At 40.3% G+C, this 18,784-nt stretch overlaps 1 protein-coding gene across 1 annotated transcript; it reads left to right on the top strand.

The window, feature by feature from the left end:
- Positions 1–4,978: 4,978 nt before the first annotated feature.
- LOC113299620 lies at positions 4,979–6,647 on the top strand. Its single transcript, XM_026548684.1, has one exon. The coding sequence runs from the start codon at positions 5,179–5,181 to the stop codon at positions 6,463–6,465; it is 1,287 nt and encodes a 428-aa protein (XP_026404469.1). The 5' UTR covers positions 4,979–5,178; the 3' UTR covers positions 6,466–6,647.
- The last annotated feature ends 12,137 nt before the right edge of the window (positions 6,648–18,784 follow it).

The following is an 18,784-nucleotide window of genomic DNA, read 5'->3' as shown; positions in this document are numbered from 1 at the left end:
TTCCGAATATGGGTTGTCTAACCTTCTATATTGGTCCTTGGAACCACCTAGAGCCATGGCATGGTTTGTTTTGAACTTATAATATTCGGAGGATAATGTTTTTTTGTAAAGTCCCGAATGTACGATGGCCCAAAAATCAGAATTTGGGAAAAACTGATACTTTTCAAATTTTGAACTTCAAATAATCGGAAGTTAACTTAGTTACCCAAACTTCCGAATATGGGTTGTCTAACCTTCTATATTGGCCCTTGGAACCACCTAGAGCCATGTCATGGTTTGTTTTGAACTTGTAATATTCGGAGGATAATTTTTTTTTGTAAAGTCCCGAATGTACGATGGCCCAAAATCAGAAATTGGGAAAAACGGATACTTTTCAAACTTGTCTAACAACACAAATCATTGTCATTTGAACTTGTCTAACTTAGTTACCCAAACTTACGAATGTACAACACAAATCATTGTCATTTATCTGCTCTTCTTTACTTTACGACCGTGACTACCTTCCAGTCCTGCACGACCACGGGTTTGAGCACCTTCAGTTGGAGCACCTTCAACGCTCGATGAAGCTCGAGTTCTTTTACCCGTCTTTTATACTGCCACCTTGGGCGGATGCCTCTTCGTGACTTTCTCCCCAAACTGGGCAGCATAATCTTCGTTATCCATATTATCAACTAGATCTCTAGCCTCTTTGATCTTCTCAGCTGGTATGGGATCTCCGCTCTTCAGGCATGCAGTTAACATTTTGGAAACACGCTTGAACCTATTCACCTGTTTTTTATACGTAATGACATAACATCAAACGGTAATTACCTAAGATTTATAGGAATAATATAAAATGAACAAAAATATAAGAATACGCACCAGTCTATCATAACCAGCTGGTTTGTCTTTGATGATACAATTATAACTTGAACCCGCCGCAGTAGTGTTGGATTTTATTTCACGGATAACCAAAGGATGTGATACCTTGTTATACCAACTCATATAGTCTGGAGAATTTTTATCACCTCGGGTGGTTCGTCTACCAGTGTCGATAATGAAGTCATTTCTCTTATCCCAGTTATCAAGAACAGTAGGTGGGCCTATGTGAACAATCGTGAGATTATCACCACTAGAAGAGAACAACTCCAACTCCAATTTGTAGTAATCCCCCATTTCTCCACAAGTTGATGTTGTATATACCCGTGTTGTCGCATCACCCTAGAGGGGTTATACATCACATATCCTGTGGGGTGCCACAATGGTCCAAAATAAAGGGACAAGTCCGACCGAACATTTATATGCCCACTGGCTCGATCTTCCTTGTATGGATCAAAGCATACGTCCGAGGCCTTCAATTGGTCCAAAATCTCCCTCATGCGAATCAACTGCTGCTCTTTTGTCCTAGAACGGTTGTCTTCAAATATATACTTTGTTCCTCTAGGAGTACCTTTGCACCACCCCGGGTTCTCTCCGGCCAACTTCAGGATAGGGAAGTGGTCATAGATCCATGCCTATATACATAAGAAACCAAGTTTTAGTAAATAGATTGTGTATATTTGGTAGTAATTTCCAAACATTATTTCCGATTATATATAATCGGAAATAAAACTGAGTATCTATCCACCGAATACCCAACATTCGGAAATAGATATGGATTATCTCCTAACGAATATGCATCATTTGGAGTTCAGTAACCTATAGTTTTTCTGGCCTGTATATTCGGTAGTAATATCAAAAGAATATTTCCGATTATATATAATCGGAAATAAAACTAAGTACCTAGCCACCGAATAACCAACATTCGGAAAAAGATATGGATCATTTCCTACCGAATATGCGTCATTTGGAGTTCAGTAACCTATAGTTTTTCTGGCCTGTATATTCGGTTCTAATATCAAAAGAATATTTTCGATTATATATAATCGGAAAACAAAATAAGTACCTAGCCACCGAATAACCAACATTCGGAAAAAGAGATGGATCATTTCCTACCGAATATGCGTCATTTGGAGTTATGAATATGCATCATATGTATTGTCTACCGAATAACTATAGAGTGAGTTATAGAGTTAAAGAAAAAACCTGCAATAGAGCCACGTTCCCGGCAACTTGGCAGGTTCCTAGCCTCGAAGCCTTTCTCAACTCTTCCATCAAGAATGATAGGCATGTCGTGCCCCAAGAATAGTCACCGACTTCATGGAGATGATCCAAAAGTTGTATAAGGTTGGCGTCGATCCGGTTTCCACAAATATTGGGGAATATGACACATCCCAATACACAAAGGAGATATGCGGTGGCAGCGTGGTTCACTTGCTCAACAGTTAACGTTTCATTCTTTTCCTTCTCCAAGGTGCCTCGGAACATATTCATCAAAGCTGTAATGTTGATCTGTCTTGTTCTGTAACTTGCGTGCCTCCTAAACTCTGCTGTTGTTGTCTCTTCATCCCAACCTAAGCACTTTTTAGTTAGAGCATAAAGTTGTGCCCAACTTAACTTCTTTGTGTAGTTAAACTTCACAGCTGTACCTTGGTCGGGAAGGTTAAGAATCTGCACAACATCATCCGGAGTAATCGTCATCTCCCCAAACGACATATGAAAAGTATCGGTCTCAGGATACATTCTCTCCACGAACGCCGATATGGCCACACGATCATGTTCCAACAATGAATTCTCGGCGGCATTAGCTAACCCCGAGTTGGCAACAATTGACTTGAACCTTTCACATTCACCGGATAAAGGCCACGCAAGCATTTTTGTTGGTGCGGAGGTAGGTTTGAGTAGACGGACCGCATCTTGATGATCCTATTAAAGTACATAAAAAAATCCTTAATACAAATATTATGATATAACACATAGACAATACATTAATAAAAAATAATAATTTTATTACCTCGGTTTCGTATATTTCTCTGGCCCATGAGTCTTGGTATCCAAATAGCATCCTCCATCCGCCGGTAGCCCAAGGATTGTGCCTGCTGGAATACCCTTCTTCTTCAAGTGCTGAGGGACAAGATGTGATGCTTTCTTAGCAATATCCTTCTTTACACCATCTTTTCGTTTTTTGGCTTTTTGGGTACCACTTGGTTGTCCTTCTTCTTCTACTCTTGGCACTGGATCAACTGGTTCAATTTCATGGTGGGGTGTAACTTGTGGAGCAGTTGGTTCTGCACTTTGTTGAGCGGCTTGTTCAACACTTGGTTGCACCCCTTGTTCACTGCCTTGTTGTTCTACACTTTGTTCAGCACTTGGTTGCACTCCTTGTTGAATGCTTTGTTCTTGTAAGCTTTGTTGAGCACTTGAATTATCTTTGGCACTCCTTTCCCTCCTAGCACTAGCTGTCACTTTCTTCCTCCTTTCTCGACTTTGTCTAAACAACAAAGAAATGAACAATATTTACAAACTATACAATCGGAAGACAAAGTATGGAAATAACCCGAATGTACACATTCGGACGTAAGAAGACACATATTGTTCCCGAATACAAAACAATCGAAAGCTAACTAAACATATTTACAACCGAATATGCATCAATTGGAGTTCAGAAGCTCTAACTTTTTCATCCTACACAATCGGAATACAAAGTACACAACTATAACCCGAATGAACAAATTCGGAAGTAAGAAGACACATATTTTTCCTGAATGAAAAACAATCGGAATATAACTAAACATGTTTACAACCGAATATTCATCAACTGGAGTTCAGAAACTCTAAAATTTTATCCTACACAATCGGAGGTATAAAACATTATATTGTCTTCCGAATAAATACTGGCCCCAAAATGGGATTTTTCCTATATCAGAAATTTTGAGATTTTTTCAATATATATATATTCGGTAGTGAGTGTACTTCCGAATACTGTGTGTCTACTTAAACATATTCAGGAGCCAAAAAATTCATTAAACTACCGATTATTACCAGTTTGTATCCAGGAAGATATGGCCAACAATATTCGGCCGATAACCATCAAATATTTCTCCCGAATACTGTCGATGTTCTTGAGAAATGAAGAACACGACTACATTCGGAAGTAAATAAGCATGAATATCGCCCGAATCTGGATAAATAACCGAAAACCCTTGATTTTTTTTTCTCGATTCGTCGAATTAAAGCGAAATAAACCCCAAAAATGATAGATTCTTACCTAATTGGGGCCATTTGAAGTTGACGAAGTGTTTGACTATCGGAATCGCAACCACCGACTACATCGACGGGTACTTCTTCTTCGCGTTTTTCTTCATTTGCAGCAACAATTTCTTTATTTCTCGCTAAAATCCCAATCTTTGGATCGATACTCCGAGCAACGTTTTTGGTTCTAGGTCTGTGGGTTTCATTTCCCTTATCCATTGTTTTATAAACGAATCGACGATGTTTTGATTTTACGATTCGCGGCGATGTTTCGGTTGAACACAAGAACGAGGGAAAGTTTTTTTTTCTTCCACAATCAGAAGATAATATGAAACTGGAAGATGAAGAGTTGAAATGAGTAGATTTTTTTTTTGATTTGGTTTTTATACAGTTTTACCAGAAGGGCATTTATGTAACTTCAATATCATATAGGGTACCCCTTAACTAGAGTCTTTGGCTGGGTATAAATTGATGGCCCCTAAATCCTTTCGGGTGGCCCCTAAAAACGCGAGGTCTTTTATTTACTGAGGGCGTGATATATGAGGCTGAGGAACTTGGCATGTTAGACTAGGAAAATATTTTCTAAAGTTATATATATGAATTTAGAACCGATACCGCACCGATATTTGAAACCGATATCTTCCCGATATAATATTGTACCAATGTACTGGTCCCTGACTGAGACAAACCGGTCTCCGATATTAACCACATCGGTTGTGCCATACCCGTAGGAATAGGCATGAAAAAACACAATATCAACTCTGAGTCTCTGACCTTCAACGGGGCAGGTTCTAGTTTATGAAGCGTATCGAGTTGGCCAATTAAATTGACAGCAGAAACCTGTCAGTCCATCTCTATCCTGAGTCCTGACTCAGTTCACACTCACAGTAGTGATAAACAATACCCCCTCAGTTCGGTATAAACAAATACAATGTCAAATTGACAACTCAAAGCTTTATCACCACCTCTTCAAAGTCCAACCCCTTCACTTCAACCTAATCCACACGCATCCGGAGCTTCAGTTTCTTGGTTTCACCGATCAAAGAGTTTGAATCAAATCTCAAAACCATGCCATCATCATCATCAGCGCCAATTCCACAATCAAAAACCGATCTTGAAACAGTTTTATCAAGAGCACGTCCATTTCTCCGAGGTGAATATGAATCCATAGACCCAAACCTCCCAACTCTACTATCAGTCCTCCGCTCCGTTGGTGCATCTGAGTGCTGGCACAAACACGGCAGTTTTTATGATCATCTTGTTGATATGTACAGGATTTTGAAAATATGGAACACGCCAGAATCAGTCTGTCTTTGTGGTTTGTTCCATTCTGCTTACTCAAACTCTTATGTTAATCTCGCGATTTTTGATCCTTCAACTGGACGTGAAACGGTACGTGATCATGTTGGTGAAGCAGCTGAGCGTTTAATCCATCTGTTTTGTATTGTCCCACGACAAACTCTTATTCATGATGATTTGTTATTCCATTATAGTGATCAAGAGCTTGTTGAACATCTTAAATTATCTGAATTATCAGTGAAAAATGCTAAGGAATTGGGTTTGTTTAATCCAGATGAAGTTTGGAGAAAGAAATTGAATTCTATACTTCCTTGTGATGGTATTTCAGTCAAGCATATAAAAAGTGGTGATGAATTTATGGTTTCAAGAAGGGTAATTGCGATTTTTGTTTTAATGACTATGGCTGATTTTAGTGATCAATTGTTTGGTTTTCAAGATATTTTATTTGATAATGATAACGGTAGGCTTGAATTCACTGGTAATAATTTTACTTCACTTTGGCCTGGGAATGGAAAACCAGGACTTTGGATGAATTCAATATCAAGAATGGGTGCACTTTACTCACTATTAGTTAGAGAAGAAGAGATTTTCATTGAAGAGAAGAAAAGGGTTAGTGGGAATTTGTCAATGAATGAAGGTAGAGATGAAGAGATTGACTTAGTAATCCCACCTGTTTTTGAGCATTGCACTAAGGTTTTGGATGCTGGGGATCAGATAATTGCTAGAGATTTGTACTGGGAAGCAGTTTGTGATGGAAATGCTAAAGGGTTGGAAAAAGCTGAGGAACTGTTATTGAAGAGTATTGAGGGAAACCCATTTGTTGGTGAACCTCATATTGTTTTAGGCCAGATTTATTTGATTACAGGAAGGTTTGAAGAAGGTGAAAAGGAGGCTGAAATGGGTTTGAAGCTTTTGTTGGAATGGGGTAGTCCTTGGGACAAGAGGATGTCTTGGGAAGGATGGATTGCTTGGTCAAGAGTGTTGGTCATGAAAGCTAAGGAGAAATCTTGGCCTCAAACATCTTTTGGTATTCTTAATCTAGGACTTGTTAAGTAAACAAAAAAAAAAGTTTCTAAGTTTTTCATTTTCCACTTTGTTTAGATAATTTTTATGATGCATATTTATCCTTGTCTACTTGGTATGATCTTGTTTTCACCAAGTATTGTTGAAGCTTTGAGCCAGCTCTAACCCTGTGTAACTGTTTAAGATTTGAATAAGAAATGCATCTTCTATCACACTTGTATCTATTAAGCTAATTAGCAGCAAAATGCAATGGGTTGTTGAGAAAAGGCTTCAAAAGGGAGGTAAGTGCAACAAACCTTTCACAATCTCATAAGCTGGAACGCAATAAGACTGATGAACCTCACCAGTCACCGTACCTACCTTGGCTTTTGTGTTTTTCTTGAATTGAGGAACCTAGATGTTGAAATCTGTTGTCATGCTTTTCATCTAAATGGAAATAGTGATCATCAAGATTTTTGGAGGAAAGCAAAAAGGGGTTCATTCATTCCTCTCTTTTTTTGCAAGCGTGGGTGATGAAATATTTGTGGTAGAATGTGTAGGTCATTAGTGGGTCTTGTTCTAGGCTGCTTAGGGTGTGATGTGATGCACTATTATGGTCAGTGTTATTGGAATTTCTTGGGGATGATGTGAGCAATTGGAAATTCAGGATGGATGTAAAAAGCCAACTTTGACATTACCACCGACCCCCTATACTAATGATTGTGATCCACAAAAACTTTGTATGGTACTACAATTTGTAGCATGATCATAACCAAATACTATCTTCATAGCCATGTTAAAACCATACCGATCAAAGTAGTTTCAAGTTGTGACCTACAAGCTGGAAGGCCACACCTCTACTGATCTCATCATTTTGACTAGAGCCGCCTAGGCCCATATTCTTTTTGGTGCGCTATTCTTTCTTTTCGTCTCTTCTTTCAATGCTTTCAGTGCAGCAGTCATTACCAACTTTCAAATTGGATTTTCATTGTAACCTTTAAATTAGCAATTTCTTTGTCAGCATAGAGATCGTGGGGACGGTAAGTATTGAAAGAAACCTATTTCGAGGCATACTCGTTTTTTTTTTAGCCATACTCATCCATTATATTATCTAGGGTGGGTTTATAAGGGGTGTCTAAAGGTAATGTAATTACCTATATATCCCTAAATAATTTCAATTTGTCATAGTTCCCTTATCCTCAAAAACCTAAAATTAAAAATCAAAATAAACTTTAAACTTAAACATTTAGGACTCCAATTCAATAAAGAAATTAATCAAACAAAGGAAACACGAATCGAAGTGAGCGATGTTGGAATGCGAAATCCAAATCTCAATTGCTCTTAGATGTATTTTAGAATGTATGCGTAACAAACCCATCTTGTTTTTGATTGATTTTATTTTGTTTGATCGGTAGAATATGATTTCAAAGATGAAATTTGGGTTTTCAGAAGATCAGTTCGGCTGATCTTGCAGTATCAATTTTGAGCCGAACTTAGTGTATGATTTAGAGAAACACTGTGTTCGACTAATGCGACTTTACAATATTTTCAGCCGAACCTCAATTTTCCAGCCGAACCTCAATTTTTCAAGCCGAACCTAGTGGATGATTCAGTTTCTGAGTGAAGTTCGGCTGATAGGTTTTGAGCCGAACCTCTGTTTTTTTGAAATTATACCTAGGTTCGGCTGACAAGTTATCAGCCTGTAGATGGTGGATTTTCGACAAAGGCTAAAATCGTAAACTCATAATTATACGAAGCTCTGATTCAACAATCAGACGTGAGTATCGAGACACGTCTCTCTCATTGAATTCTCAACGGAGAGTACTTTCTCTCAGAGTACATGTAGATATGTAGTCTCACGACTGGACAACGGCATATCTCATGAATATTGAACACTTTCAGTGATTATTTCTATATAGTATCACGAGATGGACTGCTCCTAGACATCTTGCTCTGCTAGTATAGAGCACGTCTTCAGGAACAAACAACGAGTTTACCCTGACTATATAAAGGATATGACTTACCGACAAGCTCATATCGGGATAATTAATGCTCCTAGACAACTTGCTCTGCTAGTATAGAGCCACAAATTTAATTATTCCTAATTGCTCCTATTCCATGGTCGAATCCACGACTGGTCCTCTGGAATGGCAATAACAATTGTTCTGATTCTATGATCGAATCCACGACTTGATCTCATATAATATCAATAACTATATTATCTCATTACTCCGATTTCATGATCGAATCCACCACTGGTCTCATAAATGGTAATAGATAAATCTTAATTACTCCGATTCTATGGTCGAATCTACGATCCCATGGAATGGTAATGCTCACTTTATTATTCTGAATTCGTAGCCGAATCCTCAGCTGATCCTATGAATTAATAATAAACATTTTATTACTCAGTTTTGTGAATTGTTCTCCACTGGATTCCAAAATTAGTAATAAATAATCAACAACCGGGCGTCTGAGCTACCTCTAAGTAAGCCCCGATTCAAATGGTGAAGGTGTATCCAACGACGATACACTAACAGTCACCGCACGAACGAGTATTTCAAAAATACAACGAAACGATGAACCTATGCAAAATAGAGAAGAAAATAATAAATAATTAAAAATATTGACCAGGGTGCTGGGAGCACGGACACACGACCAACCGACCGTGTCGTGGTCAATCCCACGCCAGTTTTATATTTTAATGCATTTTTATTATTTTCATGATTTGATGAAAATTCTCTCATTTTATCAAATCTCCTTCGTCTCGAGGAAACTCCTCGGTTTCATGGTACTTCTATAAGTCCATAAAAAATAATATAAAATTAAGGAAAGGAGTGCGGGGCGTGACCATTGGCCAACCGGCCATGCCTTGGTCCCAACCGGCCCCACACCCCACGGTTCCTTATTATTATTATTATTATTTCTCTAATTTCATGAAAAAACTCCTTGATTTCATGGTATTTTTGAACAAATCATCAAATAATAATAAAATAAAATAAAATATGAAAACTTGTGGGCCCGGGCCTTAGCCGGCCGATCATGCCCTAGCCGGTCCCACACGCCCCTTTGTTTTATTATTTTATTATTATTAGTTTTCCTTGAATTCATCAAATTCCTTGATTTCATGGTATTTCTCTCAAATTAGGAAAAATTCCCTCAAATCATCAAAATAACTAAAAATATTAAAAAATTAGGGAAACTCGTGGGACCGGGTCCTAGCCGGCCGACCATGCCTTCCACGGTCCCACACGCCCTTGTTTTATTATTTTAATATTTTTTGCTTCCTTGAACTCATGAAAACTCCTTCAATTCATGGAAACTCCCTAAATTCATCAAATTTCTCAAAATTCATGAATTTTTCATAAAATCATCAAAATATTTTAAATTAAGGAAAAGGCACCACAGGACCGTGGTCACGACCGGACGACCATGCCTTGACCACGGCGGTCCCACGCCTCCTCATCCCTTATTTTATAATTATTTTTCATCATCTCATGGTGTTTTCCTCAGTTTCATTGAAACCCTAATTTTGGCATATTTTCTTGAATGAACGCTCAATTGCACGCCAGAAAATTTCAAAATTCTCAGGACTGAGATGCGGACGCCTTGGGGACACGAGCACGCTATCTTGACCGACCAAGATTGGCTCTATGGCTCACGGAATCCGGTCCCATCAATTTTCACAGTTTTGACCTAATTTGCACAATTGCTCGTATTAGGTCCAAAACTCTTCCAAACACTTTGGATTTTCATGAAGTGATCGTCAGGCGGTCACGGGACAACCCATGGCCGGTTTCATGAATCCATGGTCGGTCCCTCGCCTCGTCTCGTCATAATTAATCAGGTTTTCTCACCTAAGGCTCAGACGAGCATTTTTGAATAAATGATTAAGCCAGCATTTAATCATTCTTCCACCAACAAATCGTCAACTCTTCAGGAGTTCTTCGTATTTGCTCACGTGAGCATATGGACACTACATGGTTGATCCACAGTCCCATGTTGTCGCTCCCTCCTTCGTCTCATGGTTGAAATTCTGACGAACCATGAATTGATCATCAATTGATCAAATTAGGGTTTCTGAATCCAAGGAACATCATTCCAGATTCTAACCTTAATAATTTTATGACGACCTCATGGTCATTAATTTTATTAATTATGCTCGGTTCAAAGACCAGTATTCTAATTAATATTTTTGGTACGCTGCCAATAATCCATCAGATGAGCAACACATGCTCAGACGATAAAATATTCAACAATTCATCACATGAGCAACACTTGCTCAGATGAGGAATATTCGCTCAATATTGGTTCTACAATCAATATTCAACGATCCATCGAATGAGCAATACTTGCTCACTCCATCGTAAGAACTATACCTATGTCTCGTGACATGTTCAATTCATGAGTTTCAGAACACCATGTTCAACTCAACGACTACATGGACTCATCGTCCCATCAAACCACGAAGTCATCAATTGACTAACAAACCACGAGACGTAAATTGTGTCACTTGGGGGGATATCACTTAGGGTTTTGGTCTGGAGGTCTATGGCACGTGTGTTGAAACACACGATGGAATGTGAGCAAGTCGTGCAATCAGTTGAAGGAATTCACGAGGTAGTGGGTAGAAAATCGACCAAGTCTCCACACGTTGAGCAACTGGTTTCCAACGCGATCTCCACTTCCCCACTCCTTGATTCCATCAACTGTCACACTTCATGGAATCACGGTGTCTACAATTCCAGCAATATAAATAAGTCTCTGAATCATGATTGAATCATCATCAACAGTATCATCAATCTCACGTCTCATCGACAACACGAGATCATCAACTCATCAATTGAGCAACTACTCTCAATTGAGCAATTTCAATCACTCAGAGCTTATCGTATTCAGAATTCACACACCCACAATTTTTGATTATCATTGATTCCACACATTTCTCAGCTTCCCTCCTACAGATCAACCCATCCTCTCTTGTGACCGAATTTACTCTGAAACGGTCATTGTCTTGATTTAGGCCGGAGTACTAAAGATTGATCTCTCGAATATAAAGCACCCCCTTTGCAGCGGTGCATCTGTGTGAGGTTTAACATTTCCCTCGGTTCGAGGAGTCTCCTCCGTACGGTCGTCTCCTCAATTCCTTAAAAACCAGCAAATCGTTTTTCCCCATCTACAGATTGGCGACCACAGTGGGAGATTAATCTCTCGGTTTTAATCTAACAATTTCACAAAATGGTTGATCTCAGGTCAGGTTCAGTTATGAATCCTAACACAAACCGTGCTAGCACTAGCAAGAAAAACAATCAGAATATCCCGAAGACAATTCTGACCTCCAACACTAATGGTGGTGACACTGCTCCTCCTCACGCCGAAGGTCATCCACTGTCCGGACGACACCCTGAAGAAGTCAGAGGAGATCCACCGCCTACCATTGCTGATCTTATCAAAGCGCATGAGACTCTTGCAAAGAACCATACTGACATGGCTGCTACACAGAAGGAGCTGTGTAATTATCTCAAAACTCTTACTGACAATATGTCGGAGAAGAGAAGGAGAAATCCTCAGACGACGGTCCTGAAGTAATTCCAATCCATACAGTAGAAGACGACGAAGTCCACAAAACTGCTGCAGACAACTCATCAGCGAAGGGATCATCAAATTTCATCACTCGCGAGGATCTGGAGCACCTTTTGGAGAACCGCGGAAAAGACAAAACATCGCATGTCCATCGTCATCAACCTCCTTATCCTGCCGCTACGCAGAGGACTCCACTCCCCAAAGGTTACGTTTCTCCAACCTTCACCTTATATGATGGAAATGGCAATGCTAGGGAACATGTCTCTCATTTTCTCGAATCCCTGGGAGAAAATGAACACAATCATGTCGTCCGTCTCAAGGAATTCTCAAAATCTCTGAAAGGCAGAGCATACAGCTGGTATAAAAACATCGCACTAGGGACTATCAACATCGCACTACTTCTTGTTAACGCATTCTACAGCAAGTCACCCTCTCCGACCTTGGAAGGATGTTTAAGAGGGTCGGTGAAAATCCCAATGATTATTTGAAAAGATTCAGAGTCCAAGCCCTGGATTGTCATGACCCAAACGTCACGGAGCAACAACTGGTGGACTTGTGCATCAATGGCATGCTCCCGGTCTACATGGCCTTGCTAGAAAACCTTCGATTCCAGACTTTCTCAGAGGTTCACGAAGCTGCGAAGAGGTCGGAAACCACTACACCCGCTCTTTTGGAAAGAACAAAGTCTACAAAGACTGAAGATTCAAAAGACACTCGAGGAAGCAGGCGTTTGATCAACAAGCAGTATAACCTGCAACCTTCAACAAATGCTGTCGCGGAAGGGAGTAAGCGAAAATCAGAACCACAACACAAGCAGACTTCCTCCACCCCTTCAAAGACACGCAAGAATGAGAATTCGAAAATCCCTCTTCAGCATACGGAAGATCCAGAAGCACCTGATTTTCCCGGTTCAATGGAAGAAGTTAATGAACTACTCGATGCCTGGATTCAAGACGGCGCAATCAAATTGCCTTATATCAAGAAGGAACCAACTGAAGAGGCCATGGAAAATCCTCGGTATTGTCGCTTCCATAGATACGTCAGCCATCCCACGAGTGATTGCAAAATTTTGAAGCGCATATTCAAATAAAAGGTCGAATCAGGGAGCTCAACCTGGGGACTGAATGGGTGCAAAAAAAACCCCTCCCAGTCAGAACTTTTACCATCTCTGAACCTCCTGTCAAGGAAACGGTAAAATCTCTGATCAAACATATCTGCGAGCTGTTGTATCTTTCGAAAGCTCAAAGGAAAGACATGTTTGCTGCACTGAACCACATCGTGTCCGGAAGACATCCGCTGATCCAAGAGACCACCACCGGACCTTCATCCACCGACACAGAAATGTATGACTGGGGACTGCTCACAACAGTGCACATTAAAGGAAATGAGTTCAAGAGGGCGTTCATCGATGTTGGTACCGCCGTCAACATCATCTCTTTGAAAACTCTCAGAACTGTTGGTATTACTCGACGGGAAGCCACCCACACTCCCATAGCAATCAGGGACCACGAAGGAATCTCCATAAACGCATACGACTTCATCACTCTCAAAGTTACGGATAGATTGATCTGCACTGAGGCCAAGTTTTTCATAATCCGGGAAAACCCTGGATACGACATGGTCCTTGGGAGAACTTGGATCCATGCTGAAAGGACAACGATGCCTTCAACACATCCTGTCATCGACAAGAATTCCGAGTCGGAAGATGAAGCAGAGGACGCACCACCGTTTGAGCATCTGGAAGAAGTAACAGCTCTGATGGGGCTTACACAAGAACTTGGAGAAAGTCCGCACACCTTTTTCAGAAGGTTTCGAGCTCAGGCAAGTCTTATTCCTCCTCTTGATCCAATATTACCAATGTTCAAATACGCTACTATGGTCCAGGGACTTCTCCCATGAATAATTTAGCAGTCATCAAAAGCTACGAGTGGGTAACTTCACCTTAGCAATATTATACTCAATGTTTGGGTTCAGAACTTCTTTAAATTGGTCACTCCATCGAGAGGTTTACTGATGAAGACTTGGCTAAGCATGATCAACACTATGCTGGATACTCTCTTCCGCGCGAGTGTCCACACTTGCCACAATCGTGGAATTCCATCAAACAGGGAATTCCGAATCAGCGGAAGATATTCAAGGCACGATCGACCAAGACCAACAAGTTTCATGAAGGGGACCTGGTTCTCAAAGCAGTTCAACGCGGTCTTCATTCTACAAGGAACTCCAATTGGGAAGGACCATTCATGGTCGCTGAGTCCGTGGCCGGAGGATACTACAAATTGACCAACACAGATGGCAGAACCCTACCAGTAATTCACGAAAATTGGCTCAAGGCGTTTATCTGAAATTATTGGACATTTAAGGTATTAGGCGTTTGAAACACTCATGGCGTTGGGATTTAACATTCAGGATTTTCTTTCATTTGTATTTCAATTCCTCCAAAACATTTGCAATACTTGCAATCAGTATTTAAATTAAGCAATTTATCAAAATTCAGTTCAAAAAAAAAAAAAAAAACTCTATCAAATCTACAAGAAAATCCTTAACCATCAGTCAATCCAAGAACATCTAAATATCAAAACCCAAGTATAAACCTCACATCTCTCAGAAGTTCAGAAGTTCAAGAGATAATCAAAGGAAATCAGCAAGAAAAGGCTTTCGCTCATCAGCATCCTTCAAGATTTGCAAAGCCTCCCTCTCCTTGTTCAACTCCTCGGTCAGCTTGGCAATCTTGTCCTCCTTCTCCTTCACAGCATCATTGGGAAAGGGTATGTTCTTCTCACATGAATCCTTGATAACGTTTATTTGCTTACGAAGCCATTTCACGTTGAGGCCAAGTCTTTCTGAATTCTCCAAGTTAAACTCCCAATCAAAGAGTATATCTGGAGTCACGGTATTCCTGGGTCTCGTATGCATATCACTCACGACACGCAAGATAACGCCTACTTGCATGGTTAAAGCATAAGCACGCCCAGGGTTCCTGTCAACGATCATGTGGCCAAACTTCTTCCATATCGTCTCGTACAAGCGTGCATATCCAATGGGAACGCTGAATCCACCGACCAGTTCATGATACGTGAAGTGTTAAAGGGAGGATCGAAAGCAACCCCTGCAGTTGGATATTCATACACTATTATACGGTTCTCAGTCACTGGAGCGGCTTCCACGACCAAAGCAACAGTTCCTTCGGTATTCTCCGCTGCTATCTCGGTTTCTTCTATCACTGAGGCAACAACCATCTGGTTTTCCATAACATCAGCAGCGACCTTCTCATGGCCTCGAAGTGCAGGGATGGGTCTCTTCATCAATAACTTCGGAAGGGTTAGAGTTATCATCATTGGCTCCAGTATCCTCAACTTCGGTATTTAGCACCTAATACGAAGATTACATGAGGTTAGAGTCACGAAGCCAAAGGAGATTATGAAACACAGTATACCCAAGGAAATATCATCAAAGTTCATCATACTACATTCAAGGCACGAGCAAATAACATGAAAGTCATGAAAACACTTTTACGATGAGTCCGTCTGAAGAAACTGAACTCTTCCCTGTACTAGAGACGAACTGGGAGCAATCTACAAGGAATCTGAGGATGGGTCATATTCCATTCTCTTCGTATGGATGTCCTCTATGACATGTCAAAATTTCATGACAATCCGATGAACGAGCGAGTAGATGTGGCCAAAATATCAAGTGATGCGCAATCTGAAAAAGTTCTGGAAGTCTCCTGGAAGTTTACTATTTCGCCTTTTTCAGGCTCTGAACGTGCTCAAAACTTAAAAAGCTTCTATAAAGCTTGGAAATTTTCCGGGCTTGAATTTGCACATGCATCATCAAAATCCGACTCCGGACGAAGATTCTACAGCGTTTTACTAAAAAGCTGGGTTCTGAATTTTCTGACGACGAAATTCGACTAAGTTTTCATATATTCACATGGGTTCTCATTCATTCATTCACAAGTCAGCACTTTTATACTTCTATGAAGAATATACAGGATATATACTTACTTGAGGAGTCTCCAAAGTGTCCAAGGGGTTGGAATTGTCCACATCAACGACAAGAGGAACATCACTTCCATCCGGCTCCGAATCTTGGGAATTACCTCCATTCCCATTCCCAGAGGATGATTGAGTTCCAGAATTCTCCATCTCCATGACGACATCCTCCTGTACACGTCCTTTACAATCAATTTTTCATCTATGAAGCACCACATTTGAACATGTGAAGAAATACTTACAGTTTCTTCGTCACTCAAATCAGCGATTGCTTGTTCAGTAGCAGAAAATTGAAGACCTTCAAGACTTGATGGAGTAAAATTCTGCAACAAAATTAACAACATTGGCTTCATGATTCTAATGTTAATAGCAATGAAAGTCACGGTGAGAAATATTGGGAACTCACCAAAGAACGAACTGGGGACTTCATGGTATTAGGTAACAGCTTATAACTTTTGTTCCTTCCTTCTCCGCCGTGAACAACTTCTCCAATATCTGAAAAATCTGCATGGATTCGAGGTCTTACGCTACGACCGTCCTGTAAAGAATTCAATAACATGATCAGAATACAGTTACCATGGTTTCATAAAAGACATGTGGAGAATCTTACTTGAGAACATCCTGGAGATAATTTTCGTTTATCACCAGAAATGTACTTCAGTCTTGGTCGAACCAGAGATCATCTCAGCAGATGGAGGAATCTTCACTGGAAGCTGACTAACTGTCACGAATTCATGCAACCTCTCAAATGTTGATGATGCCAGAATTCTATATAACCTGGGGTTTACATATGCAAGTCGCAGAACCAGGAAACCAGTAACTACTCCCTTCCACGTGAGTGTGATCTAAACGAGACGCAAGCTGATCAACTGATGGTTTCCTTCTCCGGTAGTTGGAACACATTGATCCATACCCATTTGTCGAGCCGCCCTATCAATGTTGTATTTTACTACCCACTCTCCATACATAACGGATAACAAGTGACCAGGAGTACAACTCAACATGAAGGATCTCTCACCATCATTCGGGTTAGCACCAGATTTCAGAGTCGTGCTCTCTCCAGTATTGAAAGTCGTTGGTTGAGAAACATAATCAGGAACCGACACCCACGGACGAAAGTCGAACTCCGATTCTTCATCCAACACATCAATGAGGCGTGCTTTAGACCGAGGCTGCTTTGTAGACCAACGCATGATTCGGGCATTATCTTTCTCGGCGAAGATGTGACGGGCATCAGTATTTGGTCCTTGCAGGATATTACGTGGGATAGGCGCATAATTCTTGAAGTGTTCCCACATCAAAGCTTGAAGAAACATCGTGTTAACATAACACTCAATCTTCATGAAGCCATTCGACACGCTGGAATCTAACACCAAGGAGTCTAAGTTAGAATACAAGGAACCCAGGAATAAGCTACCTATTGGGAGTTGCTCACCTTGAGCCATCTTAATAGCAAAAGGGATTACGAAAGGCTTCAACAAATGTCCACTGTCTTCGAATATGTCTCTGGATAACCATAAGCATAAGAAAGCGGCAATAGGTAACATACCGGTGATGGGACTATCAGAAACTTCATCTCTTGGCCACCAACGTGTCAACCAATGGGCATAACAACCTTTACTACCAGACGCCTTGTTCACTTCTTCCATCGCAGCTGTCAGAGTGTCAAAAACCACTTTTTCCTCATCCGAAAGACCTCCAGAGAAATTACCTGTAATCGGGAGATGCATCAAAGCAGCCACATCTTCTAAGGTAACAGTAAATTCTCCCCATCTACATATGAAGGTATGAGTGGGAACACACCAACGGCCAGCAAAGCCACGATACTTTTCACATCATGATTAATAGACAAGTCTCCAGAAGCTTGAATAGCTCTCGTCACTTGCGCCTGGTTGAGCATAGCCCTGACATGAGGGAAACCCAACATATGCCTTGCCCATCCAGAAATTTTTTCCAAAGGGCGTCGAGAAAGCTTAAACTCTATGGTCGATGCAAGGAAAAGCCCTCGTTCGAGACAAAGCCGTATTACCATCTTCGGGGTCACCAATTCTTCTGAGTCACAGTCCTAGGGTTGATCAGAAGACGATATACTGGGGACTTGAGATATGCTTCAGCTCCTTTTGGATCCTCCTCAAAGAATGCGTCGTCTATATTCATGTTCGCCAGTGGCATCTCCTCTTCTTCACCAATGGAGGTCTCGTCCAGTGCATCATCCCTGGAGATGTCATCATCAGAATGCGATTCGTCCCTTGAAGTATCGGCTGAGGAATTGGTCATTTTGCTAAAACAACTGCAAAGTCCACATTACATTCTACTTCAGTATGCCGTCCAGATATAAATCAAGGAAATACAAGCAAAAATGGTAAATTCTTAACTCTTAACTCTTACCTTTTATACTTCCACTAACAATAGTGATACTAATGCTAGAGTTAACACCTCAAAATCGTTCGTCTCTTCGAAAACTGCAAAAACGAACGAAACTTTATTTAATTTCGAAACTGATTTTTCATGAAATCACGGACACAATTTTCATAATGTGAACATTCACACAACTGACCTATGAAGTACATAACAATAAAATAAAATATTTCATCATAAATACATTGTCTATCTTCGAAGGTTCCTCAAAACCCACGTTTCTGATTTTTCGAAAAAAACAGCAATTAATGCAACTTGCATACATAAATTCTCAAGGATTTTATCTAACGAAAACAAACTCATGCAAATAAAATATACCATCATATTTTACACAATATATGTCACGGCTGCATATATATAAATTTTTTTTTTCCTTC

The sequence above is a fragment of the Papaver somniferum genome, chromosome 7 (assembly GCF_003573695.1).
Source record: "Papaver somniferum cultivar HN1 chromosome 7, ASM357369v1, whole genome shotgun sequence".
Classification (NCBI taxonomy): domain Eukaryota; kingdom Viridiplantae; phylum Streptophyta; class Magnoliopsida; order Ranunculales; family Papaveraceae; genus Papaver; species Papaver somniferum.
Note: the sequence above shows the minus strand (reverse complement) of the source record. Positions and strands in the feature narration are given on the sequence as shown.